The sequence below is a fragment of the Puma concolor genome, chromosome E2 (assembly GCF_028749965.1).
Source record: "Puma concolor isolate L17-30 chromosome E2, mPumCon1.1.hap2, whole genome shotgun sequence".
Taxonomy (NCBI): domain Eukaryota; kingdom Metazoa; phylum Chordata; class Mammalia; order Carnivora; family Felidae; genus Puma; species Puma concolor.
The window spans coordinates 55,170,775-55,183,779 of NC_141681.1; the positions used below are offsets into that span (position 1 = coordinate 55,170,775).

Below are 13,005 nucleotides of genomic sequence, written 5' to 3' on the forward strand. Positions count from 1 at the left end.
TTTTTTTTAATTGACCATAGAGAGCTCCTCCGCTCCTCCAACCCTTGTGTGGACACAGTGAAAAGGCTATTAACCAGGAAGCAGACCCGATCAGTCAGTGCCTTGATCCGTGGGCTTCCCAGCCTCCAGAACCATGAGAAATAAATATCTATGATTATTAGCTACCCCATCTACAGTATTTTGAGACCAAACAGGCCAAAACACGCGATTCCATTCATATTATGTTCAAGAACAGGCAAAACCAACCTCAGCTTAGAAGTTGGAATAGTGGTGATCCTTCGCAAGGGTATTGACTGGGAGGGGGCACGTGGGAGCCTTGAGGGAGGCTAGAGATGTTCTCTACCTCAATCTGAGTGGGCGTTCCATGGGTGAATACATCAGTAAAAATGCATCGAGCTGTACGTTTAAGATTTTGTATTTCACCTTGGGTAGGTTTACTTTATAAGTTTTTAAAAGTTTATTCTGAGAGAGAGAACAAGCTGGGGAGGGACAGAGAGAGAAGGGGACAGAGGATCCGAAGTGGGCTCTGCGCTGATAGCAGAAAGCCCAAAGTGGGGCTCGAACTCATGAGCTGTGAAATCATGCCCTTAGCCAAAGTCAGACACTTAACTGACTGAGCCACTCAGGCGCCCCTAGGTAGGTTTACTTTAGGGAAGTTGTACCTCAGAAGAAAAGTTAAAAAGAAATATAGAAACACATTCCAGAAAAAAACAGGGCAATGCTTACAGTATCATAACACTGTAAATGCTATCCTCATTTGCAAGGTCTGGAAAGACACAGAGAAAAGCAGACTCGGGAGCGTGTACTAGTTAGCTAATGCTGTGTAACAAGTCACCCCCGGACTAAATGGTTTAAAACAGAAATACACATTTATTATTTTTCATGGTGTCTGGGTTAGAAGTTTGAAAGCAGCTTGGCCATGCGGTTCTGGATCACGGGGTTGCGGACAGATGTCAGCTGAGGTGGCCATCGTGCAAAGCCTTCACTAAAGCTAAAGAATCTGCTTTCAAGATGGTTGGAGCCCCCAACTCTTGAACTTGGGTTTCTGTTAGAGAACTGTAGCAAGAAAGTCCCGTAGGTGGAGCCTAGAGGAAAGGGATCTTCACGGATGGAGCTATGAAGTGGGAGAGGTGGGGAGCTCGGGCAGAGGAGTGAGCCCAACACATGCAGGATTCAGAAAGTATACTCAACAGTACCTGAGGACGTGCTGGCATTTGGTGAAGGGGAATCCTTGAAGGTCAACGGCTCAAGGGTTGCACAAACAGTGATGCAAGAGAGAGGAGGAAACATTGCAAGAGGGAAAGTTTTGAGTACGGGAAGGAGAAAGGATCCGGTGCCTAAGTGGGGGGGTGGGGGAGGCCTCTTACATGCTGTCCCAACACGGTCATGGGCAGGGCAGCAGTTCACCTGTACCTCTGCAAGTGAGCTCGTGGTGTCCCTGGGGTAAACGCACGGAAGTCTTCTTCTGGTGGCTTCTATTTTTTTCTGCCAAAGAAGAAGTGAGAATGAAGAGGGGGAGGGGTGCTGGAGATTTTGAGAGAGAAGGTGAGAACACGCTTTCTTAGAGATTAGAGAAGGGAACTGCAGAGGCCCTGCAGATTGGTTCTGAATGTCCACTGGAGGCTTGCCCTCACACAGCTGAAGTGTGTCCACTCACAAGCTCAGCTGGGGGGAGCAGGCACAGGAAAGGCAAAGTCCATTTTTAACCAGCGTTGGGGTTTGCCAGGCAAGTAGGACTGAGGGAGAAAGAGCAAGGAAGTTAAAGTAATGTGTACAAGGACCTGACTGCACTGGGCCACAGAATCCAAGGAAGGAAGAGAGGACGTGAGAGGAAGTGAGGCAAAGAGAAGAGAAGATCAAAGGATCAGGGGGTACCAATGGCATCCCAGAATTGAAAGGCACTTTATGACTTGGCCCCTCTCTGACATCTTCTCTCCTCTATCCCCCTTGATCATTCAGCCTAGTCACATTGGCCTCCTTGTTGTTTCTCAGAGAAACCCAGACATGCTCCTGCCTCAGGGCCTTTGCACAGGCTGTTCCACCCAAGTGTCTTGCCTCCAAAAAACCCTAATCAGCCTCTCTCCTTTAAATATTTTCTTGAATATCACCTTCTTAGTGAAGTCTTCCCTGACCACCCAATTCAATATGGCAACCATCCCCTCCCCAAATCTCCAATCTCCTTTACCCTGACCTATTTTTTCCCATAGCACTCAACCTCTTTGAACATTTAATTAACTCTAAGATGTCATCAGGTTTAAGTCACGTGCATCTTAGAATCAGTGATACTGCCTGTTTCCCCATTATAATCTTATTTCCACGAGGGCAGGGATCTTGGTTTATTTCATTCGTCATCACGTCCCCAGCACCTAGGACAGTGCCTGGTATCTAGCAAATGCTCAGCAAGTATTTTCAACAACCTACTTTGAGCACAGTTGCTTTAGGGAATTTCCTTGACCCAGAAGACGGAGCATCAGTTTCTCTACGATAAGTCTTACCACATCTCCCCCTCATCTATTTTAGCAGCTGGAATATTCCATCTCGATCCCTCAGAATCCCCTCACCCAGATGTCGTGTCCCAATTCTTGCTTGCTCCGGGGTTAAGGGATTTCTGAAAGATCCTGCTGCAAATTCCCAAATGGCCACACGGCGGTGCTGTGGGCCTGTTTTCCCAGCCAAGATCGCCTCGGTTCGCCACCGCCCCACCCCCCCCCCCCCCGCCCCACCCCGCCGCCAACCTTCCGCCCTTCCTTCCTACCTTTTTTTTTTTTTTTAAGCATCCTAGCGCCTGATTTATTCACTCTATAAACCACACGCCCGAAACCTGGAAATGTAAAGCCTTGTGATTATCCTCTATTTGGTATGGGGGAAAACATTTCTGATCAGTCTCTTTTACGTGAATTCCGATAATACAGTTTCATTTGTTTTTTCACATCAATTTTAACGTACATTTTCTGAAAGTCTTAAAAACTTAGCATATGTGGTATAAAAATGGTTGACTCTACACACGACATTTTTACGTTAACAACAATATTTAATGAGCTGTTTTTGGTAATTATGAAGAACCAGTCTCTTCGTTCAACTGAATTTGCTGCAATCCAATAGGCTTTTTAAAAAATGTTTTTAAGTAATCTCTACACCCAACGTGGGGCTCAAACTCACAACCCTGAGATCCAGTTGTGTACTCTTCCAACTGAGCCAGCCAGGTGCCCCTGCCCCCAACAAGTATTTGGTTAAGCACCTTCCCCAAGGAAGCAACCAAAAAAATATATATATATCTGTATCATCTATATCTATACCTATGTTTATCTAAATATCTATCTATATATATATATATATATATATATATATATATATATATATATATATATATATAGTTTTTTCTTGCACCCTGTCCCCCCACCTCACTCAGCTCCAGCCACCCTGATGTACTTGCTGATGTACCATGATTTTTTTTTTTGAATATGCCAAAATTATTCCTACCTTGTCTTATTGATAACTTTATTAAGACTTGGCCACAATTTTGGAAAAAAATTGTATCACCCACAGCAATGTTGCCTGAGGCATTTGAGCTGATGATCCAGCCCTCCTGTTAGACTGCTCTGTTGCTTTTAAATTTTCAATAATTCTGTCTTTTGAAGTAAGATCTGACTGCCATATTGTGTCTCTTGTGCACCTATGTTGAAATAGGTATCGCTTTATTACAAATTAGCTTCCAGGAGTGCCTGGGTGGCTTAGTCGGTTGGGCGTCCAACTACCTGATTTAATCATAATGACAATCCAATGAACTCTTGTTGGTCTCAGTTTAAAATTCTTTTAATGCTTATTTATTTTTGAGAGAAAGAGCAAGATCGGGGTAGGGGCAGAGAGAGAGGGAGACACAGAATCTGACCCAGGCTCCTGGCTCTGAGCTGTCAGCACAGAGCTAGACCCGGGGCTCCAACTCACCAACCATGAGATCATGACCTGAGCCAAAGTTGGGCGCTTAACCAAATGAGCCACTCAGGTGCCCCTAGTTGGTCCCAGTTTAGAGGAGGAAACTGAGCAATGGGGAGGGTAAATAGCTTCGCTCAACATCACACAGCCAGGAAGTGAGAGACAATAGATAGTTCAGCCCTTTCCCTGGAACCCCATGTCCATGTAATCACACCTTCTATTGGTAACATACTCAAATTCCACAGCTTCAAGATCATGTGGGAATGGACAAAACAAAGTGTAAAAGAGCATGGTTCATACATTCCAGTTTCCTGAAAATGGATGTATGATCAATATAGATCAGATTATCGAGGGAAGACTTTGGAACGATTCCTTCTACCTATTCAATTACTGTGAGTTTTCTTTAAAAGCTGTTATTTTTCTCTTCTTGGTATGAGAAGGCTATGCCTTTTTTTTTTTTTAATTCCTATCAACAAGTTTATTTTTTAAACATATTTTTCCTGGATCTAGGTTTGTAATTAAATTTATTTAAAACCAATAAGCAGCGCGCCTCTAAAATCAGAAAACTTGTTTAATAACCAAAAAATGACAAACATGCTTCAAGTCGGCCGTGTGCGAAAAGGAGCTATAGGCGGGGAAATTTATGCCGAGCCAATCCTTGGCCGCAAACACCGAGGGGGCACTGGGATGACTTAAAGCCGCCCCGTGGGGGCCGGAAGGTTTGGGACTGACCACGCCCCCCTCGCCGGCCCTGCGTTTGATCGAGCTGGTCCGGAACTCTTCTGTCTGGCCCCAGCGGAGCTACCCCGGAGGGTAAACTTCCGGTGACCGTACGACTTCCGTGCGGGGCAGCCGATTTGGCTAGTCCTAGGCGGACCGGAAGTCCGTCACTCCAGACTACCCGCCCCTTTCCTAAAGTGACGCACGGCGGGGTTGCCGGAAGAAGTGGCGAAGTTACTTTTGAGGGGATCCGAGAAGCGGCGGCGTGCCAGGGGCTACAGAGCAGGAAGAAGAGAAGCAGAGCAAGGGGACCGAGGCAGGTGCACTAGAGTATGGGAAGATGCGGGAGGCGTCCCGGGCCCGGGGCTTCCCGGCGTTCTCCGCGCTGCCCCCGCTCAGCCCCTTTCTCTCCTTCCCCCCCCCCTTCCGTAGCTCGCGCTGTCTCCGGCTGTTTCCAGGGCAACGGGAGTAAGAGACCCCAGCGAGAGGCGGCCCACGGGACCCTCGCGCGCAGCCATGAGCCCCGCCCCCCACTGGTGTTCGGAGAGGGGCGGGACCTGGAGCGAGGTATGGGGGCGGAGCGTGATGGGAGGAGGTGGAGGCGGGGCAGGATGGGAGGGGATGGGGCCGGACCTGGAGGGAGGGGTACCGATGGGGCGGGGCAAAGTGGCGGGGCGGGGCATTGTGGATAGAATGAGGGTGCAAGCTACAAGGGTTGGGCGGGACCTAGAAGGAAAAGATGGGGAGGAGGTGGGGTCAGAATGGGAGTTGGGGGTGCTTCTTCAGCAGAGGTGGGGAGTTAGAGGAGGCAGGGTGAACTTGGTGGGAAGGGGGAAGTTAGGGCGGAGCACGATTGAAGCAGAAAGGGCAGTACCTGAAGAGGGAGTGGGCAGGATCCGGAGTGGGTGGAGCCCACGTGAGGGGCGGGGTCTAGATGAGGGCAGGGCTTGAGACCCAGCCGGAAGATCTGGAGCAATCGTGGGTGGGGTCTGTCAGAATCGGAGGAGAGGTTTTACAGGCCGGCAGGGGCCTGGGGTGGGGTCTGTGTGCAGTAAAGGAGGAGTCTGGAGAGATGGAAGAAAGTGGTGCATCCTTCGAGACCTGGGGCTGGCCTAACCTGACCCTACCTGGCCCGACAAGGTTCTCAGTCCCCCTATATTCTGCAGGTTGCTCCGTGACTCCACCATGTCCACTCCCACCACCAGTTCCCTGGACACCCCCTTGCCTGGTGAGCGACCCACCCCTTTCCCAGCCCAGTCCCTCTCCCATTCCACACTTGGCAGGAGAAACTCACTGTGCTTCCCTCTCCCAGGAAATGGCCCGCCTCAACCCAGCGCACCCTCTTCTTCACCAGCTATAAAGGAGGAGGGTCCTGAACTGTGGCCTGTGGGTCCAGACCCTGATGTCCCAGGCGATGACTGGGCCCGTTCAGCCTGCAGCGAGGGTGAGATGGGGCCCAGGGACAGGGGCTCGGGATGGATATGGGGGGCCTTGAGGGGAGATCTAGGAAGGGAGAAAGATAAAAAATCAGAATGGGAGGCCCCAGTTTCTTGATTTTTTTTCTTCCGCTTCTTCTTGTCACTTCTTATTCTTTTTTTCCTTCACTTTGCCTGTGAGTGTATTTTTTTCCTGCTTGACACCTTTTGTTGTTATTTGTTCTTTGGGGTTCACACATCTTTCCTTCTGAATTGCCGTCTCCCTGGTCACCCCCTATACACTGGCTGTTTGTGTCTTCTGTGTCGTGGGGATGGCCCTCTGGCTGCTGTTTCTTTTGGGGGCTCTGTCTCTCTCATGGCTTCTCTCCGCCCACCCCAGTCGTCCCAGACCCGGCAGAGGAACCAGAGCGCAAGCGAAAGAAGGGCCCGGCTCCAAAGATGCTGGGCCACGAGCTGTGCCGCGTGTGCGGAGACAAGGCCTCCGGCTTCCACTACAACGTGCTCAGCTGCGAAGGCTGCAAGGGCTTCTTCCGGCGCAGCGTGGTCCGAGGCGGGGCCAGGCGCTACGCCTGCCGGGGCGGCGGAACCTGCCAGATGGACGCCTTCATGCGGCGCAAGTGCCAGCAGTGCCGGCTGCGCAAATGCAAGGAGGCCGGGATGAGAGAGCAGTGTGAGTGCTGGGGAGGGCGCCGTGCTTGCCTGGCCCGTGCACAGCTCCGGGGCCACCGCTGAGGCCTCTGTGTCCCGAATAGGCGTCCTGTCGGAAGAACAGATCCGAAAGAAGAAGATTCGGAAGCAGCAGCAGCAGCAGCAGCAGCAGCAACAGTCACCTGTGGGGCCATCAGGCGGCAGCAGCTCAGCCTCTGGGCCTGGGGCTTCCCCTGGAGGGTCTGACGGAGGTGGCCAGGGCTCCGGGGAAGGCGAGGGTGTCCAGTTAACAGCCGCTCAGGAACTAATGATCCAGCAGTTGGTGGCGGCTCAGCTGCAGTGCAACAAACGCTCCTTCTCTGACCAGCCCAAAGTCACGGTACTGCCCCTCCCACAGCCTTGAAGGGTGATGAGGCCAGTTGGGGGAAAGCCATCAGGGCTGCAGCCCAGGGCATGGGGAGGGAACAAGGCTCCAGAGGGTGGGGCCTTGGAGAGGAGGGTCTCCTAGGGCGCATTCTTTGCCTCAAGATGTCCCCTCGGCCTTGGGCTCATTGGAGGAATCTGTGAATAACCTTGACCCCCCTTGGCCCTAGCCCTGGCCCCTGGGCGCGGACCCCCAGTCCCGTGATGCACGCCAGCAGCGTTTCGCCCACTTCACGGAGTTAGCCATCATCTCAGTCCAGGAGATTGTGGATTTTGCCAAACAGGTGCCTGGCTTCCTGCAGCTGGGCCGCGAGGACCAGATTGCCCTCTTGAAGGCATCTACCATTGAGGTAACGGGCAGCCTTCCCATCCTCAACATGGCCCTTCATTCCTGCCCACAGGGAACCCCAGGGATAAGCCTCAGGACAGATGTTGGGGGAATAGGGATGAGCGAGACCCCTCTGGTGGTTGCCCTCGTGGGGACGATATCCTACAGGGGGACGTCGAAACACTAAACAGAGAGTCAGAGCCTCCCATGAGCCAAGGAGAGAGAGGAAATGGGTTGAGGCTGAGAAAAATTGAGGATTGGCTGGGAGGACGCACTCTAAAGAATGTGCTGAAAAGGCCGTTCAGAAGAGTTGACATTTAAACCAAAGCAACAGTAACAAATAAGTATTGAGTTACTAGTGGACCCCAGGCTCCATTCCAAGTCCTGGATAGGTCGCAGTGAACAAAACATGCCTGTCCCCATGCCCTGCAACCACCTGGGGAGAGTATCCTGGGAGGAGGGCGCTGTGGGCGTTGAACCTGGAGGAGGGAGAGCTTGGAGTGTCGGGTGTGCTGACTGCAGGCCGGGGTGACTGAGGGAACGTGCTTGGGGGCAGAGGGGTGAGAGGTGATTCTGGCAAGATTAGGTCCCCCCATGGGCCAAGAGAGGAGAGACCAGTGGCTGCCAGGTCACAGGGACTTGTGGCGCCCCTGCCCCTGCCTCCTCCTCTCCCTGCTGCCCACAGATCATGCTGCTAGAGACAGCCAGACGCTACAACCACGAGACAGAGTGCATCACTTTCCTGAAAGACTTCACCTACAGCAAGGATGACTTCCACCGCGCAGGTGTGGTGGGGAGAGGGCTGGGGGGGGGGGTGCAGGGCCGTTGCCCCTGGGGAGAGGGCTGGGAGGGTGCAGGGCCGGCGCCCCTGCCGGGCCTCTACTGGTGGCAGACCTCAGGCCATCTCGCTCTTGTCTGAGCCTCTATTTTTTTACCTCCAAAGTGGAGTGGAGTGAGCCAGCCTCAAAATGAGACGAGAATGTATTTATTGAGTGCTGAGTCTGTCCACTGGGATGCAGTGTGGGATGAGACAGAGGGGTGTGTGCTCTCACAACGGGGCATCTTGATAGGAATTAAGAAAAGACACTCCCTCCTTCCCAAACCTGGTGTCACTGGAGGGAGGCCAGATCTCAGTTCATTGTGAAGTACGCAACCTACGCAACTATACGCGGTAGGTCCCTGCCATCCAAGAGCGCTTACCTGGGGATGTGACCTAGGCAGTGGGCTTCTGGAGGAAGTGCATATGAACTGAGGCCTGAGGGGTGAGATGTATTGCCTAGGAAAAGGAAATTGGGGGGTAACAATGCCCACCAGGGAACCCCATGTACCATAAAAGCCTTGTTCTCCCTTAGGCTCGGGCTTCACTCTGTGAGTCCAACTCTCCCCCATCATCTCTTCCCGGGGCACCTCTGTATTTTCCCAACCCCATATTTTTCCTTTCCTCTAGCTGCTGGCCCTCCTAGTCCCCTTTGAATATGAGTGTGGCAGGGGAGCACCGAGCGGGGAGAATGTTTCTGGCGGTGGGCTCAGCACATACAAAGGCCCTGAGGTGGGGGAAGAGCTGGATGGTGTTAAGGAACTACAAGGAGGTCCAGGCATCGGGAACACAGGGAGATGAGGCTGGAGAGGAGGTTGGGGTCCTACCGCTTCCCCCCATCCTCTGCCATTGTCCTCCAGTGCCTCTCCCTGGAACACTGTCGGGGCCCCTCACTGGGTTCTCCCAAGTGTGTCTGTTCATACAGCGGTCGGTCGGAAGGGTCGTATTCATAGTTAGCTCACGTCCCTCCTCTTGCTCGCTACCCCTGCATGGCTCCCGTCTCACTGGGAGAAAAGCCAGAGTCCTTGCCATTTTTCACAGGCTCCGAGGGGCCTCTCCACCCCCAGCTCACACTGGTTTGTTCACCCTCCTCCAGCCACACTGGTTTCCTCCCTCTTACTTGAACCCACCAAACATGCTCCCGCCTCAGGCTTTTGCAGTTGCTCAGCCAACATGGGCGACCACCTCCTCCTGGTTTACATGGGACCTTTGTGGTGTCAACATTTGGAAGCCTCAAGGCCCAGAAAGCTGCCCAGTCCTGGGAAAAACAGACAGGTGGTGCCCACCTGGAACACTCAAAACGTCCCCGTGACTCATCCCCTCCCCTCCTGGTTGTTTCTCAAAGGTCACCCTACCGTGTGGCCTTCCTACAGCGTCACCCTACACTGGCCACCTTGTCTAAGATGTTGATTTGATTTTCGATGCCCCGATTACCTTTCCTTGTGTTACCTTGATCCGGCTCACAGACCGGATGGTTTAGTTACACGTTTGTCTGTTGTGTTCCCTCAGCCCCCAAGTGCAAGTTCCGCAGGAGGGGAGGCTGTGTCTTCTAAACAGCTCTGCCCCGGGGCCTGCCACATAGTAGGTGCTCAACAGAGTCTGAAAAACAAATGAATGAACTACTCCTGGGGATGAGTTCAGGCCTTACTCCGTGAACGTCGGAAGCCACCACAGGGGTGATGCAGTGTGACCTAGGTTTAAAAATCTTTCTTTTGGGGCGCCTGGGTGGCGCAGTCGGTTAAGCGTCCGACTTCAGCCAGGTCACGATCTCGCGGTCCGTGAGTTTGAGCCCCACGTCGGGCTCTGGGCTGATGGCTCGGAGCCTGGAGCCTGTTTCCGATTCTGTGTCTCCCTCTTTCTCTGCCCCTCCCCCGTTCATGCTCTGTCTCTCTCTGTCCCAAAAATAAATAAACGTTGAAAAAAAAAAAATTTAAAAAAATAAATAAATAAATAAAAATCTTTCTTTTTCGTTAGGAGAGAACCGGGGAGGCCGGGAAGGAGGTGAAGGCAGTGATGAGGTCGCAGGAACTACTGAATAAATGTTCACATTCATCACTCATCCCTTTATTCCGGCAGGGGTTAGGGTGCACTTCCCCGTGCCAGCCACTCGGATGGGGACACAGCTGAACAGAAATGACCAGAAGGCTAGCATTGCTGCCGTGTCCCTCACCCCGCTGATAGCAGCGTCAGGGACCCGGGCTGGGGCCAGTTCGGGGCTGGGGGAGCTCATCCGGCCCTGCCTCCTGCCCCCCCAGGCCTGCAGGTGGAGTTCATCAACCCCATCTTCGAGTTCTCCCGGGCCATGCGGCGGCTGGGCCTGGACGACGCGGAGTACGCCCTCCTCATCGCCATCAACATCTTCTCCGCTGACCGGCCCAACGTGCAGGAGCCGAGCCGCGTGGAGGCCCTACAGCAGCCGTACGTGGAGGCCCTGCTCTCCTATACGCGCATCAAAAGGCCGCAGGTACGGGAGCCCACCCCTCCCAGGGCCCTGGCGGGGACAGGCAGTCCAGGCCCCACGCAGGGTCCGCCGCGGGCTGAGGTCTTGCATCCTCATCAGAGCCGGGCCCTGTCTGCTGCCCCCACTGCCCGGCTCCTCTGGCAGCGCCCTGAGCCCTGGCCAGTGTCCTCTTGGCCAAGTCTGTCCTCGGGCCTCTGTCCCGTGACCAAGGATCCAGGCCCAGTGCAGGCATAGGGGCGGGGCTCCCCACGCTCTGCCCGGCCCCTGCCTACACCAGTGGTCCGGCTGGCTGACCAGAGCCCACCTCCCTCCTGCCCCCCCCCCCCCACCTCCCCGCAGGACCAGCTGCGCTTCCCCCGGATGCTGATGAAGCTTGTGAGCCTGCGCACGCTGAGCTCTGTGCACTCAGAGCAGGTCTTTGCCCTGCGGCTCCAAGACAAGAAACTGCCGCCTCTGCTGTCTGAGATCTGGGATGTCCACGAGTGAGGGGCCTGGCCGCCCTGCCCCACAGCCCTGTACCCTCCAACGCATGGACGTTGTCGCCCCTTCCTCCTCCTGGAGTGGGAAGGAGCCGGGCCTGGGGTCCCATCTTGTGGCTTATAGCACAAGCCCTGGCCCCACCAGCCCTCAGCCCTCGGGTGAGCCCCCATTAGGGTCCAGGAGGCTCCTGCCCTGCCCACTGAGTCTTCCTGGGAGGGCTGGGTGGGTCCTAGATCCCAACCTCTGACCCTCCTAGCACTCCCGGCTGCCCTCCCCACCCAGCTTACACCTCAAGCTCACTGCGCAGTGCACCTTGAACAGAGGGAGTGGGGGGCCCGTGGCTCTCCCTGACAGCCTGAGAAACCGCAGGCCCCCTCCCTCTGTTCCTTTTATTTAATAAAAACTAAAAAAAGACAAAAACAGGAAAATAAAGTATGAATAGAAACCTGCCCTGAGCCAGAGTGAGTTCAAGATGTATGGGGGATGGGATCAGCCACCTGAACCTTGTGTTGCTAGGCTGGTGGAGGGTTCAGGGTGATGTGACTGAGTGCGGGGGTGGGGGAGGAAGTGGGGTGTCCAGGAGAGGCTGACGTCCTTGGGGTCATCTTCCTGTACTAGGTGAGTTGGAGACTGCTGAAGGACAAAGAACACTTAAGTGGATGAAGGGTCAGGCACTCAGTCCCCAAATGTTTCCTGAAGCCACTGGGCAGTGTGCTGGCCGTTCTGGGGATGCAGATGATATTCACGTAACGTGTGTGGGGCGCACTTACTATGTGGCAAACACAATTTTAGGCACTGGAAACACCAGAGAACAAGATAAAGCCCCTCCTGGGAGGTGGCTACCAGTCAGGGCTGGCAAAGGGGGGATGGATGGGGCCAGCTAGCATCGAAGGGAACAGGGGCTTTAATGCAGGCAGCGCGTGGCAGCATGGGAGCCCAGAAGTAGAAGGCAGGCAAGTCCTCACACAGGATATCATGTCCCAGGGGGGAACCTAAACCATGACAAGGGGGCTGGGCCCCCAAATTGAGGGGAGGGCGCATGCCAGGTCTGGGAGGTGGGAGAGTCTGGTGATTTCAGAGTAAGGACGGGCTGTGGACATCTCTTAGTCCCTCCTTCTCCTGTGCCAGGCTCCCAAGGGGTCTCAGAAGTGAGCTGGGTGGACAGTCCTGGCCAAGAGTGAAGGGGGTGTTGCTTGGAGGGATGGGCTGTGTACTGAAAGGTGCGGTTTTTCTTTCGAGCAGCTGGGGGTAAGGTGGGGAAGTGACTAGTTACGAGGAGAAGTCCTGTTGCAAGCAGTGTGCCCGGCGCCCCCAGGTGTGCCCGCCCTGCGCTAAGTCTAGTTTACAGGTAGGGAAACCGAGGCATGCGACAGAGCTGACCGGACCTCCCCTACACGGGGAGGGCAGACGTCAGGTCTTCCGCCAGCGGAAAGAAGGGCCGTGCGCAAGTTGTCCTCTCGCCTTGGCCTTCCGCAGAAAGCAGGCCCGCGAGCCGAGGATACGCGCGATGCCCCCGCGGGCGGGGAGGCGGGGCCGGGAGGACAGCGGGGCCGGCCGCGTCGCCGCGCGCAACGAGAGCCGGAATCCGCCGAGCTGTCGTCGGAGGGGGCGTGGCTTAGGAGCAGGCCCCTCTCTCAAGGCGGGGCGGGGTTTGGCGAGAATATATGGAAAGTAGGAAGAGGCAACATCCTAAATTGGACGGACGGGGCGTGGCTTAGGCCCAGTTGAAAGGAGGGGCGTGGCTCGAAGGCTTGTCGGG

General features: G+C 54.3%; 1 protein-coding gene across 2 annotated transcripts; it reads left to right on the forward strand.

Annotated features, from left to right (window-relative positions):
- Window positions 1-4,733: 4,733 nt before the first annotated feature.
- On the forward strand, window positions 4,734-11,695 carry NR1H2 (nuclear receptor subfamily 1 group H member 2). 2 transcript variants are annotated; one of them, XM_086690514.1, is made up of 10 exons: window positions 4,734-4,973; window positions 5,086-5,220; window positions 5,820-5,881; window positions 5,966-6,097; window positions 6,469-6,759; window positions 6,842-7,116; window positions 7,331-7,510; window positions 8,174-8,273; window positions 10,561-10,769; window positions 11,106-11,695. In XM_086690514.1, exons 3-10 carry the CDS (start codon window positions 5,839-5,841, stop codon window positions 11,250-11,252), a joined length of 1,377 nt encoding a protein of 458 aa, XP_086546640.1. In that variant the 5' UTR covers window positions 4,734-4,973; window positions 5,086-5,220; window positions 5,820-5,838; the 3' UTR covers window positions 11,253-11,695. The 2 variants fall into 2 exon arrangements, with proteins under 2 accessions (XP_086546640.1, XP_086546639.1); XM_086690513.1 differs by having other exon boundaries at window positions 4,734-4,969.
- Window positions 11,696-13,005: the final 1,310 nt, after the last annotated feature.